The 16,148-nt window shown below is 34.6% G+C and overlaps 3 protein-coding genes across 8 annotated transcripts; 1 reads left to right on the top strand and 2 right to left on the bottom strand.

Moving 5' to 3' along the window:
* The first annotated feature begins 5,574 nt into the window (after positions 1 to 5,574).
* On the top strand, positions 5,575 to 6,800 carry LOC112503189. Its single transcript, XM_025107259.1, has one exon. It carries the CDS (start codon positions 5,742 to 5,744, stop codon positions 6,549 to 6,551), a length of 810 nt encoding a protein of 269 aa, XP_024963027.1. The 5' UTR covers positions 5,575 to 5,741; the 3' UTR covers positions 6,552 to 6,800.
* Positions 6,801 to 8,810: 2,010 nt separating this feature from the next.
* On the bottom strand, positions 8,811 to 9,860 carry LOC112503185 (NDR1/HIN1-like protein 26). Its single transcript, XM_025107253.1, has 2 exons — positions 9,009 to 9,860; positions 8,811 to 8,907 (listed from the first exon to the last, which is right to left on the bottom strand). Exon 1 carries the CDS (start codon positions 9,700 to 9,702, stop codon positions 9,067 to 9,069), a length of 636 nt encoding a protein of 211 aa, XP_024963021.1. The 5' UTR covers positions 9,703 to 9,860; the 3' UTR covers positions 8,811 to 8,907; positions 9,009 to 9,066.
* A 923-nt stretch (positions 9,861 to 10,783) lies between these two features.
* LOC112503186 (transcription termination factor MTERF8, chloroplastic) lies at positions 10,784 to 14,452 on the bottom strand. Of its 6 annotated transcripts, none has more exons than XR_003067877.1 (4): positions 14,142 to 14,449; positions 12,781 to 14,056; positions 11,590 to 11,742; positions 10,799 to 11,475 (listed from the first exon to the last, which is right to left on the bottom strand). XR_003067877.1 is itself a non-coding variant. In XM_025107257.1 (3 exons), the coding sequence occupies exons 1-3, from the start codon at positions 14,416 to 14,418 to the stop codon at positions 11,712 to 11,714; spliced, it is 1,557 nt and encodes a 518-aa protein (XP_024963025.1). In that variant the 5' UTR covers positions 14,419 to 14,452; the 3' UTR covers positions 10,784 to 11,711. The 6 variants fall into 6 exon arrangements, 4 of the variants coding, with proteins under 4 accessions (XP_024963025.1, XP_024963022.1, XP_024963024.1 ...); XR_003067878.1 differs by having other exon boundaries at positions 10,799 to 11,451; XM_025107257.1 differs by having other exon boundaries at positions 10,784 to 11,742; positions 12,781 to 14,029; positions 14,142 to 14,452.
* Positions 14,453 to 16,148: the final 1,696 nt, after the last annotated feature.

The raw sequence follows: 16,148 nt of genomic DNA, 5'->3' as shown, positions 1-16,148 counted from the left end.
AAATATATTGTATTTTAAACTGTCATACAATTTTTTTCATCGATAATCTGTAATTGGAACCATAACTCTTATTTATTCAAATTGTATTAATATGTAAAGACCAAGTGTAACTTATATCATCGTTAAATCTTATCTTATAAAACCAATGGAACTTCAAAATCGTTAAAATTCATGGCTCCCGGCGCATTGCGCAGGTACACAACTAGTCATATAAAAATCATCATTCTCACTTAGCAGATAAGACTCTCAATTTTTATCTTTCCTCTTATCATGTAAGATTTTTGATCATTTTCAAACTCACCCGGTAACGATAATTGACCTGATAAAATATTTAATACTTAATAAACTAACACTTCAGTTTGATTTGTGATCTATGAATGATGATCACATATGTATGCATGTGTTATACAATTTCTTTTACTAAACCAAAGTTTACATCTAATATGATGTTTAATTAATGGTTTAGCTAGGCCCCATTAATTTCTATCATGAGGTGTTGGGTGATATATATATATATATATATATATATATATATATATATATATATATATATATATTCATAGATCTTAGTTCTTCATCTAGTCAACATTTGCGGCTTTAATTGTGAAACATCGGATAAATCCTCGTGTAAGACTCTAAAATGTATGATTTCTAAAATAAATAAACGTTGAGGGTTAAAATTTAAAGATGATTAAAATGTCGATACTCGAAAAATATTATCTTATTGCAATAAATAAAATCAATAAAAAAAGGAAATGAAATATTTTGTATTTAACTGATTTAGGATGAAAATGTAGAAGCGAAAACTAAAGGGATGCCAAAAGTAGAAAATTATTCGGAAATGAATGAGATTTGGGAAATAATTTCCCAAATCACGTTTTTTCATATTCCAAAGCCGATTTGATGCCCTATAAATTCAATTTTTGGCCTGAAATTTCGAGGAATCGTTCCCAAGGGTACAAGGAAGTAAAATCAATTGGAATTTCGGGATTTCATCAAAACTGAGAGAGATGTCGAGTTTGGAGCGACATAGGGTCATTTTGTACAAAAACGACGGCTGGAAGTAAAATACTCAACCAAAATTAGTATATAATATATGATTGTCTTCGTTTTTCAATTATCTTTCCATTGATATAATTTTTGTGGGCTATGGTGGCTTGTACGTCTTTGGGCTAGAAGTTGTTGTGGCGACGGCTCAACGAGATTCGGGTACAAAAACTCAAAATACGAGTTTAATAATGGACCGTAGGGAATGTAAAATTGGGTATGAGTTGGGATTGTTATTATATATAAGATTTTGTAAGAAATTTGGTGAAAAACGGTCGGAAAAAATATCAAATAGAGGTCGTCCACGATAGCCGCACCAGGGGTGCGACAGGGTTGGGTCGGGTGTCGAGTTGGGCCGGGAGGCGCTGGACCAGGTTTTGGGCCCAGGGCCAACTTGTCTCGATCGAGTTCGGTTAGACTCGAGTCATTTTGATAAAATCGATATTTATTAAAAAGATTTAAAACTCATATATTTACTTGGATTAATCGGAAATAAATCAGAATGTTTCGATTAAGTTGTTCAATATTTGGACATCATTATAAAGGGTATTAATTAATTGGGTTCTCACATTTATATTATGAGAAATAATTTAACAACTTATCTCGGGAGTTGTAATTAGATAATTTTGGGATCGGACGTTTTAAAACAAGAATCGTATATAATTAAATATTGGGTTTAATATGTTGTAATTTTTTTGGGCGTGAAATATTCCATGGGGGATACATGACAACGAGGTATGCTTGGGTTGACCCGTTTGACCTTTGAGATGACTTTTTGGGAAAATTCAAGACACTAATTAATGAAATGTAATTATGTGTTATAGGGTATTATTCAAGGGACGATATTTAGTTAAATGGAGCTATTCAGGCGAGTCTTTCACAAGATTTCACTAGGGATATATACATATGTACAAATTATTTTTACATGAATGGTGTGCAAAGTTATATGTATACTTGATGAGGTGTTTAATTGCATGTTATCATTTAAATGTGAATGAATATGGTGTTTCAATTTGTGGTGCAAGCATACTAAATGTTTTCCGGTTATTAACTATAAATCGCATGTCTATGGTTTAGGGTTGGGGTAACATGTGCGTATGGTACATTATCCGAGGTATGGATATCAACTCGATATGTCACATCTTCGGAAGCACGGCCCAAAATGGACGGTTAGTTCTTTGTGAACCTATACGTCCAGGGAATGCCTATGAAATGGCAGGTCCCTACCTTAAGATTTCTTTAATTATGATGTAAGCATTTTGATTTAATTATTGGAGTAATTAATGATGTATACTGGATGATGTAATATTTCATTTGGCGAAAAAAAAATGGGGTGTTACACCTCGCATGGGTATGCAGAAGATAGATATGTAGTTTTCTAACTTTTACAAATAAGCGGCAAACGATTCATATGTGAACTCATGTGATACACATATAAACTATATGTTCATATGTGAACCCGTTAATTAGTTCACATGTGAATTATTTGACTTATTCATATATGAACCCACAGGTTCATATATGAATTTATTAATTATTTATATGTGAATAAGTTAAAATAGTTCATTTGTGAATTATACGAGTTCACATAGGTTTATATTTGAACCCGTTTGCCATCTATTTGTAAAAGTTACGAAATTGCTCTATCTATTTTTTGCATAATCGCAATTTTTTTACCTAAAACCGCAATTATTAATCAATCAAATCCGATCTTGACCATATGAAAGACTATGATCACTTCTTTACTTATTAAATATCGAATATATATATATATATATATATATATATATATATGTTTTGTGTTATGATGTATTATATATTAATATAAATAGAATTTACCGTATAATATTAACATGCATTTTGATCAAATATTATTTACAGTTAAATAAAATATATTTACATAAATACCAAACTTGAGAGATCATTATGTGATAAAAATACTTTAATATAAATGAATGATAAAATACTAAACACTAATTTTGGTGTTACACCATTCACCAACACCAAAATGTTGTAAAAATTGAGTTTGCTTTGAGTGAAATTGTATAAAAATAGGTGTAAGAAATAGGATTTGATGTTGGGTTGTAGATGCCCTTAATAGCAACAAATCACATATAATATCTACTCGGAAATATAAACATAAGTTGCTAAATTTCTGCATAAATATATTCATGAAATCATATACAATCAAGTTTTCAAGTATTATTTAGCGGTTTTCAAAACAAAAACCTTTTGTGCGTTTTGTTTCAAATAAATAAGTGTAGGCATAATGAAACAAAAATTATTAAGATTAGAGCAATGTGAAAGAAAATGTTCCCTATACTATTGATTGTTTCATATTCAATTGATTTGAGACGAACTGAAACAATCCAATAATCTATTTGATATTGAAATTTGACAACCGATTAATTCTAATATGATTATGCATGAGATGTAATATTATGGAACTATCTATCGATCTCAACATAAAGCAGGACGTGACTTATCTTAAGAGTGATTGATTTGAGATTGTACAAGTCCAACAACCTCCGCTTATTATATAATATAGCATACCAATAATTCTTATTTCTCATATTTATACATTTCTTAAAAATAGGACATCTTCCAATGAAATTGAAATGTTCAGGGAGGATAACCAAAATAAGCCTTATAGAACGACCAATAACATTTTCGAAAATCCATATCATATCATAAAACGTCCCAAATCTATCAACATAATAACTAATTCTTTTAAGGATCCAACACCACAAACCAAATCCATAAAAAATACCAAGAAGAATTATTGAACACTTTATAATTCCAATATCGAATTAAGGTAGCAACCTATATCTAATATAGTGATGGTCCAAGGAAACCACAATACCATTAGTAACCAAATCTCTAGTTGTGTATCCGTGCGATACGGCGTGATTCTCTAATTTTTTTAAGCCAAAAGCTCGGACCCTCAATTATATTCCGTACTATATATGTTGTATCCTAAGCTCGCTTAAGATTTTATTTTATGATTTTGTGGTTTTAAATTAGTTAAGCAAAAAAGCTTTTACTTAGTTATCAATTTTATAGTGTATCAGTTTATGATGTGTTATGCGTATTTTAATATAAAAAATACGAAAAACATCCATTACAAAAAAAGGTAAAAGAAAAAACAATATTTGTTCAAGGTAAACCAATTCATTTTGAAACCTTACCAATAAATTTGAGATGTATAAATCAATTATACATTTTCTTGGAGTGATGAAGAATGGAATCAAGAGGAACACATAAAACCGCATCAAGGGAACTTATTCGCTTTTGGACAACTGAAATAAACATTAAATAAAGAATGGAATTATTACTATTTTCAACCAATCTGAATATTCCCGAGTAATTGTAAACAAGGAATTCTTTCTGTTAGCATGGTTCTCTCGAGTTTCGAGTATCATACTTGGAAGAAGAAGAAGAATAAGAAACATAAGTGAGGTGTTAGGTATACCTTGACAGTAGATTTGGTAATCTTACAACCTAAAAACACGAGTCTTCATCAACCAATATGATAAATAAGAAAGAGTCTAAATCCTAATTTTTGGGGGAGTAAAAAGCCCCTTTGACATCTCTTCATCTACAAATAAACAAAAAAAAAAAAAAAGATAGCCATAAAGTTGTACCATTTTAGCAGATAACATAAAAATAAAAATAACGTATAAAGACTAGAACACGAATAAAAGTAGAACCAGCTCCACTAAATTAAAGCTTTGCAGTTGGATTCAAACCAAAATCGTACTTGGATTCAAAATCTTACCCGGATACAAACCAAAATGTCATCTAATCAATTCAAAACCAAATACAATCAAACCTAAATTCAAAATAAAACCAAAAACCTAAACTAAATTGAGAGTTGTAACTACAAATATGTAACCTGAAATTGAAGTGAGAATGGTTATTGCGCTGCTCCATCTTCATTTCGAGAGAAAACAAAGAAGAAAGCTTACGTGGAGATGGATGGGAAACTTGAAGGTGAGGTGAGCTGTGAGATCCTAAAGTTACAATTAGTCATTTCTTGGATATTGAATAGCCATTAGGAGCCGGGTTGCCATTCTTGGAGCGAGAAAAGTCTTGGATACTGAATCGTCAACTTGGGGAAGAGAAGCGGCTATCGAGGAAGACGTTTGAGAGGAAGCGGCCGCATAAACCCTCACAAATAAAACGGTTAGCTTTAATAACTTGTACATCATGTATAAACAATTGTGTTTAAGGCTTAAGAAATTTGGTTTATAAGATAGTATAGATAATGAGTCCATTCCTACTTAAACCCAAAATTTTATTCTATATTAAATAGAAAAAAAAAATGAAAATTCATTCTATTTTTATTACAAAACATCCCCCTCAAACTCAATAAGAAGTTAACAACTAACAAGATGGTATGGGCCGGCCGGCCCTATGAGAGAGAACGCATATATTTTTAGAAACAATTAAACCCGAACCACTTGGTTATCTCATCGACCCGAATAAACCAACCCTGCCCCGTACCGAACGACTTTGAAGCTGTGATGATAAGGATGAATCATACATGTCCGTGGCCGTGAAAACGTGTGATTCTGGTGGCAGATGGGGTACCGTTTGTGAACCAATCGCCTATTCTAATCCTTATACAATCACCCCTTCATCTGATGGCTATCTTCATCTTCATCTTCATCTTCAATTTATAATACCACCACATGTCTCTGCCACCGCAGCCGCCTCCACCATCACTCCACAAAACCCTTCCCAAGTCTTTCTCCGACTTCATCTTCTCTCTCTTCACCCTCTATGCCTCTTCCCCCAAACTGACTTCCACTTACAATCATCATCGCCGTTTCTCTAGGTTCCCCGTTATTCCCTTGACCAAGACCTCCATCCATCATTTTGCTACCCCACAATCCCTCTCCGATTGGCTCCGCCCCCGTCTACCCTCCGATTCATTCGCCGCTTGGGGAACCAGACCCGGCACCAAGAACATCCATAACCTATGGCTCGAGCTCTATGAAGGAGAAACCTCTCTTGCCGACTCTACCCCTCCTCTCCGTACGGTCCAAGTTGTCGTGGTTCGCGTTAGGGATGATAAAAATCGAATCTTGATCGAATCACATCAAGAATTGTCGAACGGTGACGTAAGGAACCGCTCCAGACCTCTATCCGAGAAAATGAAGCCTGGGGAGACCGTAGAAGAAGCTGTTGCCAGAGCAGTCAAGGAAGAACTGGGTTCAATTATAACCGCATCTTGTCTTCATGATGACATTTTGAAAATTATACCGGATTCTTATTCGAGTAAGGTGGAGGAGAAGGTGTCTGTTTCATACCCTGGACTGCCAGCTTGTTATGTTTTACATACGGTAGATGCCATGGTTGATGGTTTGCCCGATTCTGGTTTTTGCACCATAGAAGATGAAAAGAAGCAACTTCTTGATGATAAGGAAGAGGCTGAAGGAGCAGTTTCCTGTACGAAGCATTACTGGAAATGGGTTGATTCTAATACTGTTTCATTTTGATTTTTACATGTACGGGTGGAGGTGAGTTTGAGCTCTCCGTTCCTTCCGAATCTTGTGCATATTAAGTGAGTGTTAGAATCATGGAAAGAAGCTGTCTGGATGCTTAAAGTTGATCTTTTGTGAACTTGATAATACAAAGATGTATAGTGCTGAGTTGTTTGCTATTGACATAAAGTTACAGATTGCTAAGTTGTTTGTTTTGCTGTATCATCTTGTTGTTACACATGTACATAAAACTTAAGTAGTTTTCGTTTGTTGTGATCTCTAATGCACTAATGCAGACAGAATACTGTGGCATCGTTCAGAGTAGAAGCAATTTTTTAAACGAATAGATATGCTGAGGCAGCAACACAGTAAATCGAAGCTTTATGTCATGTTTCTTGAGTGCTCATCAACAGTACAAGTCTAGTGTTGAATACTTGATCAAGTGTCAGAGCATCTGTAATATGACATAATGCAATGTGAAACCTAAAAGATTTCATCTAATATGGTTTCCTTCTGCTGTTAGCTGATGTTTATAGCCATTAGAGTTTCCAATGAACTGTCTGTAGTTCAGATTACACCATAAGTTAGCAGGACATGATAGTTGAATAATATAGCATCCAGGTGGAGAAAAATAGCAGATATTTACACGCATGGTTGAGGTTTTTTTTTTTGCATTAGCATAGTGACAACTAACAAGTAAGAATAGTTATGTTCCTTCAAGTAGATGAGGATTACTTTAACACACTCTGCATGCATGATATCAAAAATAACTTAAAACACCCCCTCTCCAGAGAAAAAAAACTGGTGCATCATTTGAGGTCTTGTATTCTTCATGCTCAGCTGTCCAAGATGGTTTAAAATTGGTTTTAATGGGGTCGTAATGCTCTTTATGTTTTTTTCGCAAATATGATGATGAGCTAACTACAAGTTTTCAACAAAATACTAGCTCTGTTACCTTTTTTTGCTTAATTCCCAGTATCCGTTTTTGGTGTTCTGATACAGACATCTTTATGCGCCTCTTAGTGCCAAACTTGAACTTGGTGCTCGCCTCTCCCATCTTGATGATGAATGATGCATTGAAGTTTAGAGTTGTACTTTAATCTGCAATAAACAAATGAAATGCGTGCCTGCCATCATTTGGTTCCTCCATGGTGACAATCATTATGGGATTCTGATAGTGAGTTCATTTTTCTGAAAGTTTTCTTTAAAAAAGTGGGGACTCTTGCATGCAAGAGATCAACGGTTTGATTCTAAGTGACCCGTCACTCTACAGGCATAAAAGTCATGAGGTAAGTAAAAATTATGTAACTTTGGCGTTGCTGGAATGGTAAGTATGAAGGTAGATGAACTGCTCAGTGCCAATAATCCAACCCATTTTTGCGAGGGTTGCATGATAAGAGTATTGTGGACAATGGAGCGTAGTGTTGATTGATGGGGACTGCCATTACCTGAAATAAAAAAGGTAAGTAGCTTCATGTTTGCTTAGTGTTTTTTAGCACATTATTTGAGTAAAAAGCAACCTCCAATCTGGGTGGCTCATGATAATACGCTAGTGGAGTCTCAACTAGTTCATCACGGTTGATTAGCTTTATGCAATATTTTCACAATATTGGATCATTCCGCAACACCATGGGTGATTTTTTTTAGTAATCGTTAATATGTTGGTCCTCAACACTGACTGCATACTTGTTGTATCTTTGTGTCAAAACTGAAACTCATATACTATTAGACAATTAAGTGTGATATATATATATATAATTATATTAGAGGGTCTAGAGTGTAAATGTATCTCTTATATATATCCCTGATTGTAATCGATATATATATACATAATTACCAAGTTTATCTTATACAGTCTCTCATTTAACTTAGTTTAGCGTTTCAAAGTCTTGCGTCGTTATTCCTTGTTTTATTTGCACATGCAAGACTTGTCGAGTACACTCAAAAAGAAAAAAGAAAAATAAAACAAAAGTATTTAGTATTTTAGAAGCACAAGTAATTTGGCTTTTTGAAATATAGCTTTATGGTATATACATGTTCTATAGAAATTCATTGGTTTTACAAGTACAAAAAGCTAGATAGCTTTTTGACATGAAATTTGTTATTTTACCCTTTTATTATGGCTTTTACTGATTTTGTCCATACAAGCCATCTCAAAATGTGGCTGTGGTTGGATATCTATCTCTACAGGGACCTTTTTTCTTGAACACCCTTCCCATGTTCAAAAGCCATGCTTTCCTCTACCTTGCAGTTTTTACTTGTACACTTTAAAAGGACATCCACTGACATGTAAGAAGAGTGAAGATTCCTCACATATCACCTTTATATTGCATCTTTCAATCAGTTGAGACAGAAAAACAAGAGATATCATCTGCAAACCAATCAAGCTTTTTCCATTTACAACATGCTTTACTATTCATTTACATATATAATGAATTTTTTTTATTTAAGCAGATAAAATAGTTGCTTTACCTAAATCTATATATGCGAATGGAACACCTTAGTTGATAGCAATGATAGGGTTCAGTTGTCAAATTGTAGTAGAACATTGTGTCCCTTGCTTAAAAGTCAATGGACCTGCAGGTGCAGATGGACCAAAAACCATAACCGCAACACAATTTACATAAAACCTATATCTTCCAGAGACCCAAGTTCCCACCTTCCATCGGAGGAGTCCATTTGCCTTGAGATTCAAAACCAATCTTCCAGCCGTCTGATCACGACCCAGTTCATAATTGAAAGATGGAGCCACAGGTAAGGAATTGGCAACCAAAGCAGCAGATAGTAGATTGGTATCCTTATGGTCTTGATAAAAAGGAGGAAGATATGAATGAAGAGTTATCTGTTGTGCCTTGTAGGAAGCATAAACCTGAATCTCCTCATAGTAAATGCCAACTTTCTGGTTTGGGTTTGTGGAGAGAAGGGTGAGTTGAATGGAGGAGTTGAGGAGGTGAGTTCCAGAGACAACAAGTTGGTAAATATCAGCTTCTTTAAGGGAGAAGTGTGGTTTGGCGGGATGGAGGATGAACCAGACAAGGAGTATGAGTAGGAGGATTGAGGAGAAGAAGGTGGTGAAGGTGTAGAGTAGCTTCTTGTGAAGATTGTTGATGTTTACAAGTTTCTTTTTAGCACAGTGTTGGGGGGATTTTGCATGGATTTGAGACATTTGTAGTTTGAGAGAGAGTAGATATAGTTTACAATGCTAAGGAATGGGAAGTGCGGTAAGTGGTGGCTTGCATATTATAAAGGGAGTGCTGAAAATGGGAAAGCAGGAATATTTAATAATTATTGCTCCTTCCTGCTTTTGACTGGCACTGCTGCTTACTGGTGGTTGAAATCACCTGTGATTTTATATTTACATTTTTTAAGGTTGATTTATTTACCTTCGCAATCTTAAATTAGCAGAAAATATCAACTACAACAATTCCTAACATTATTTAACAAACCAGTCTGATTTGTTGAAAAATAACATGTTGATTCTCATTCTCTCTTTCACATATGCAGAAAACATGAGACAGATTGTATCAATAATATGAGTCTGATTGGATTTGTTGTTACAACAACGTATTTTGTGTGAATTTAGGGATTATTAGATTAATGTGTATGATAATAAAGATATTGAACGATGGTGAACAGGTCAAATTGATAGAAAAGGAATTAAAATTATGATACTAATAGCCAGAGTTGTTACCTTCAAATTATTTTTCGACTTGATATCAAGTGGTGATGAATCATGAACAACCTTTTCATAAAGACAAAAGCCTCAAAAGATAGCAAAAATGATTGTATCTTTTTTCTTAAAAGTTTAACTTTATTTATATTCATTTTAAAACATAAAAGGAAGGTTTGCAGGATGATGGGTCAGATTGGATCTCTTAATCAAAATCAAGTGAGAAAATATGTGTAGGTTTTTCAATTGCCATACATTCATATGTTATCTTGATTATCCACTAGGACTTGTAATTCAAAGGAAAGTTATTGCAAAAGTAGTAGGAGACAAAATAGTGAATAGTTGACAATCAAGAAGTAGAAGGGATAATATATTAATATAAGTTCACATAGGAGGAAGACAGACATGTGATTCTTTAGAGTAGTTGTTGCCTTTTATGCTAAGAAATGAAATTTCTGGCCTTTCTAATAATTCAATATATATATATTGTTACTTCATCCTTTAGGTTGGGTTGCCGTACGCTTGTGTTTGGCTGCTTCCCCATTCTGGATTCCATTTGTCTTTGAGCTCTTGGGAATTTACTTATACAAGTTGGTGTCGCTGTTAAACATGAAATCAAACCCCTCCTTGTAATTTCAAATTGCATCCTACTGAGTCCAACGAAATTTAGTTATTGGAGTTTATTAACTTTTGATTATTACATCTGGTTGGATGAACCCTACTGTACCCCTAAAACCACCTTCAACTACCTACCTATGGCCTTCCTCTAGCAGTAACCAACCCACGTCAGTTGTAAGGCTGGCTTCTCTTGGTGTTGGCCAATGAGTATTCTTGATGAGATTGCTATTATGGAAACTGCTGCTTGAATAAATATAAGGCTCTCTGTCTTCTAAGATTTCAATATTACATCCTGGCCTGATCTCTGTTTGTTCAGTTGCTGGTCTGTTTTATGATTTGCTTGAAACAAAGAGGATTCCTGATTGCATGGCTGTATACAGAAGAAGATATACAGGAGGCAATAGAGATAGCGCTTGGATTATCAAACCTTAAACCTCTTACTCCGAGCATGCATTCATAACCTTTGATGAATATGTTCAAATTACCAACAAAACATATCAGCAGCCGTAACATGTTCAACTTTGATGCGTAAACCAATAACTACATCATTTGGATGCAGATCTGAATCACACACTCATCAACTCCAACCAATTTACTACATCGTCAAACTCTTCCCCACACTGAAAGCTGAAAAAGATTTGGATCATGGTACTACACATGTCAAAGGATTTGTTATTAGGATTCAGTTGCTGTTCCTCAACCTCAATAAGAATAAGAAGAAGAACTTAATACAAGTGATGTTTTCACCAAAAATCTTGTCCCTACCTGAGATTGGCATCTTAATGACCTCTCAATTTTTCATCCGACTCTTTTCACACCATGCTAGGAGGAGCTCAAATAAAAAATTATTGATTGTACGAAGCAATTGAGCAGCTGGAGGACGCTGATCAGGACTTTTGTTCTTCATTTGGTGGTTTGCTGAGTTAAAGAGAGAATCATATTGTCAATGCACTTTTATTGTTTGACACCACATGACATTAATATTCTGTAGGATCATAGTTCCCAAGGAAAATGGTCAAACTGAGAAATCAGAACATGCAAACAGCATGTTAGAACAAAGGCTGGAGCTTTCGAATGGATGGACAGCATGTTAGAAAGAAGATGGTCATTTGCAGGATGAAGGACATTAATTTGAAGCCAAAAAGCATGTATGAGCAACCCTGGGTTTGGGATACACCACAGTTCAAGGCATTAATTGTCCAACAAGCCTGATGAGTTTCTATAAATAAAATGCGTCACGTGGTTATCAACTCATACAGGGTAGGAACTAGCTAAAGATATGAAAGGAGAAGAGCATGGACAGAGTATTGAAGACTCAAAAGACCTTAATGCTATCTAAAATACCTTCGACAAGTATTTCTACTGTATTGCTAACTACAGGGTACTAAAGTGAAAATGTTTAGTTTGTCTATTTCAATTTCTGTTATGTAAAGTCAAGTGTTAATATTGAGAAATAACAGAGTATTGACTCTGCATTCACTCTTGATTTCCATCTCCGATTAAAAAACTATTCAACAAACCTAAATGGCCTTTCCCTTTGTTTTGTTACTTATTTTCTGATAAACTGGGTTGCATAACTATTGAATCCACAAAATTATAAGATAGGAAAGAAGACTACCATTTCAGGATCAATGCTGTTGCTTTCTTACCCATGCAAAAGGAAAACAGGAGCTGAAGCAAGCAAAATCGATAGAAGATCCATTCAAGGAAAAAATAATCTCAATCTCTGCTCTCCCAATGTCATCATAAGAGAAATAATTACTTTGGCAGTTCTTCGCTCCTAAAAACATTTATGGCAATCTGATATAGTTTAAGTCAGCCAATACAGAAAATTCACCAAATTCATTGGAGAGGAAACTTTGCGGACAAAGAATTGATCAAGAAGAACAAGCAGCCAACATAACATAATTAACAAAACTATGTAGGTGATAAGGAAAATAAAAGGCTAAGTTTCACCTGCTTTTGGTTACAGACAACTTCTTTTCATGCTTCTTAGAGAATCTTGCAGTTGACATGCTAAATAGCCTGTTAATTGACAATCCTTCACCCAAAAATTTCCCTTTAGCTTCAAACCTGTGCTTAATCCTTCCATCAAATCCATAACCAAGAAATGCAGGAAAAGCCAGCATCTCTCTAACTTCACAACCCATCTCCTCAGTTAAGTAATCCAGCTTCTGTTTCATTGATTTATGATTGTATTGCAATACCTGTGGATGCTTCTTTCCCATGGCAAGAATTTCTTCATAAGTCAACCCATAATTCAAGAACAGGCTTATCACCTCCTGCATATTCTTACAACTAGTTCTGCACACTGATCCCATTGCCAAAGCCAGTTCCTTAGTTCTATGTTCATACCCAATCTTGATCAAGAGAGCCAATTTATATGCAAGGTTCTCTTCAAATGACAAGCTTAGAAAAAGAGGGGCTTTGATTAAGAGTTTAAAGATATCATTGGAACTGAACCCACATTGCTTAAGGAAATAAATTCTAGGAAGTAATTTCCTCTTCTGGCTAGCACTAAACAAGCTCGGATATACAAGTATTATTTTAAATATCTCTTCATTGGTTAACCCGGCATATGATCGCAAGAACTCAACATGATTAGTATAATGGTCCACGGTGTAAGCTAAAATGAAAGGCAGCTTCCGTAAAACAGTAGTTGTTGCAACCTCATCTCCCCCACTTAGATTCAAGAGAAACTCAATTCTAGGGATCAGCTGCGAATCCAGGTCAAAGTTAAGGATCGCTGGACGACCAAGTATCAACTCAACACCGCCAAACCTGTTCAAGAAAGCCACCATCCTTTCAATCTCTTCAGACGACTTCAAACACAAGGCTTTAGTTAAATTCACATTGTTGAGAACATGAGCAAGCCTTTCTTTTGGAATCCCAAAATCCAACAGCAAGCAAACCTTTCCTTCAAAACCAGACAAAAAAATTGTGTCTGTAGCAATAAGAAGGCGTGCAAGCTGAGCAGGCTCAATCATACCTTTCAGATCACGGGAAAGAAAGCAAACCAACGAATCGATTTCTTTAGCTATCAAAACATCCGGTCTTTTTTTAACCAGTCTAAATAGCACATGGCCATTAATTCCAAGATTTTGAAGACCATGGATTTGGGCGCGAATGGATTCAAAAGGTGACAGCTTTAGAGCTGGATGATTGTCCAAAAGTGCCTCGGTTACTTTCTTGCTTATACCCATTTCTAGGAAGAGCGAAAACAGTGAAATTCCTGTGAGAAAGGGCAAAAAGATAACTGAAGATTTTGAAGGCGGAGAAGGTGTTTGTGAAAATGAGTGAGAGAGAGAGAGACTGACCCGAATCGGAGTCATGGGTGGCTTGAAGAACGTTGCATTGGAAGAGTCCTCGGCGCTTGGAAAGGGGCAGACCTAGTAGGGTTAAGTGAGAGTTTTGTAGGGTGGGGGAGAATTTAAGCCTAGAGCTACCATGGAGAGTGACTACTCCTTGGCCTCTTATTAAAGAAGACGAAGGCCAAGGCCAAGAGAAAAATGGTGGTGTAGGAGGGTTGATAAAATCCACACAGCAGAGGAACGAAGAAGGTTTATTCATGGAGGAAGTAATCAGAGGTGCCATTGTTTTGCTCTGCTTTGCTCTGCTGGATAAGCTTTTCTCCTTTTGTCAACTTGTGGATGTAATAAAACCGAATCAACATTCTCCTCTTCCGTTAAGGTAAAAATCTTGATTTTCAAAACCTAACTAATATAACGGAAACATACATTTATAAAGTTCAAATTCAAAACTATAAATCAACCCAAAAGGTTAATGGATGAGTGAAAATCAATATATAGAGAGAGACTTGAAACCAAGGATTTTTCAACCGTAACATCAATTCTCAACCCTTCGATTTAAATCTACAATATGAACATTCATAATCACAAAATTGTCACGAGACTTCTCAATAATCACAAAATTGTCACCGTACAACTTTAGACCTATTAGATCATTAGTTTATAAAGTTGATCAATGAACATAAATTGGTCTTACGGGTCTTACGAAAAACCATTGGTTTCACGTGAATCCAACCCCCCTCTCTCTCTCTCTCTCTCTCTCTATATATATATATATATATATATATACACACACACACTAAAACAAAGGTATTAAGATAGTATCATGAGAATTGGGTATTAACATATTGCTCAATTGTGGTTGAATTTGAGATATTCAGGGTTGTGAGAAATTGAAAGATTGAATTAAGTGTGTATAAGAAAAAAAAATGTGATTCATTGTGTCAACTCATGACACTTGACTCATAAGTAAGGGTGCTCAAAAATCCGAATCCAACCCAACGCGAAATAACTCAACCCGAAGCAACTCGATGTCTAATCGAGTTGTAAAACTTTCAAACCGTAGGTATTAGGTTACTATTATTTGAACCCAACTCAACCTGATAAATCTGATATTCTTTTATTTCTTGGATTTAATATGATTGTTGAATTTCTATTAATATATACATTAGACGATTACACTATCACGTACGCTCTTCATATACACATTTTTTTAATCATATTCACATCTATATATAACTCATTCATATATGTGTTTAATAATTGTGAACATATATATGTAAATTGAGAAAATTAACTGAATGTGATATGCGTAAGAAGTATGTATAAGTTTTATCAAATGGTTGATGATGAAAAAGAAATAATGAGTAAAGAAATAACATATTCAAGGTTAGAAAAATATTTTAATGTTACCAAAGTATCAACCCGACCAACCCGTACGCTTTGGGTTGGGTTGGGTTACACTTTGGTTTGGTTTGGATTGGGTTAAGATTTTTCAAACAGCAAGCATTGGGTTGAGTTGTTCAAATGTCTTCAACCCGATCAATCTAACCCATAAGCATCCCTATTCATAAGGTTATCTTACTTAGATGACTCTGGTTTTGCAAAACAAATCTTATTATATAAAAATAAAAATACAATTATATATATATATATATATTAAAAAAGAATTAAGAGGTAATTAAGTGCATCATGAGAATTGAGTATTGAAGTGTTAGTGAATTGTGATTGAGGTTGAGATATCTCACTTTGATAAGAGATTGTATCTATATATATATATATATAGAGAGAGAGAGAGAGAGAGAAAGAGAGAGGTAAAAGATCTTTTGTTAATCAATCAAAGGATCTTAACTTTACAAATCAAAATGAACCAATAGAAAAAACAATATACACTTTTGGTTGATGCATATTATAAATTTTATTTAATGAAGGTAAAAATATAATTTTTTATTTATTTTTTTAATGTAAATTAATTGTTGGTTACATTTTTTAATTATTTCAAGTAATTTTATCGTC

Source organism: Cynara cardunculus, unplaced genomic scaffold, assembly GCF_001531365.2.
Source record: "Cynara cardunculus var. scolymus isolate 2C unplaced genomic scaffold, CcrdV1 Un_Scaffold_2661, whole genome shotgun sequence".
NCBI lineage: Eukaryota > Viridiplantae > Streptophyta > Magnoliopsida > Asterales > Asteraceae > Cynara > Cynara cardunculus.
This window is presented reverse-complemented; position numbering and strand designations above follow the sequence as displayed.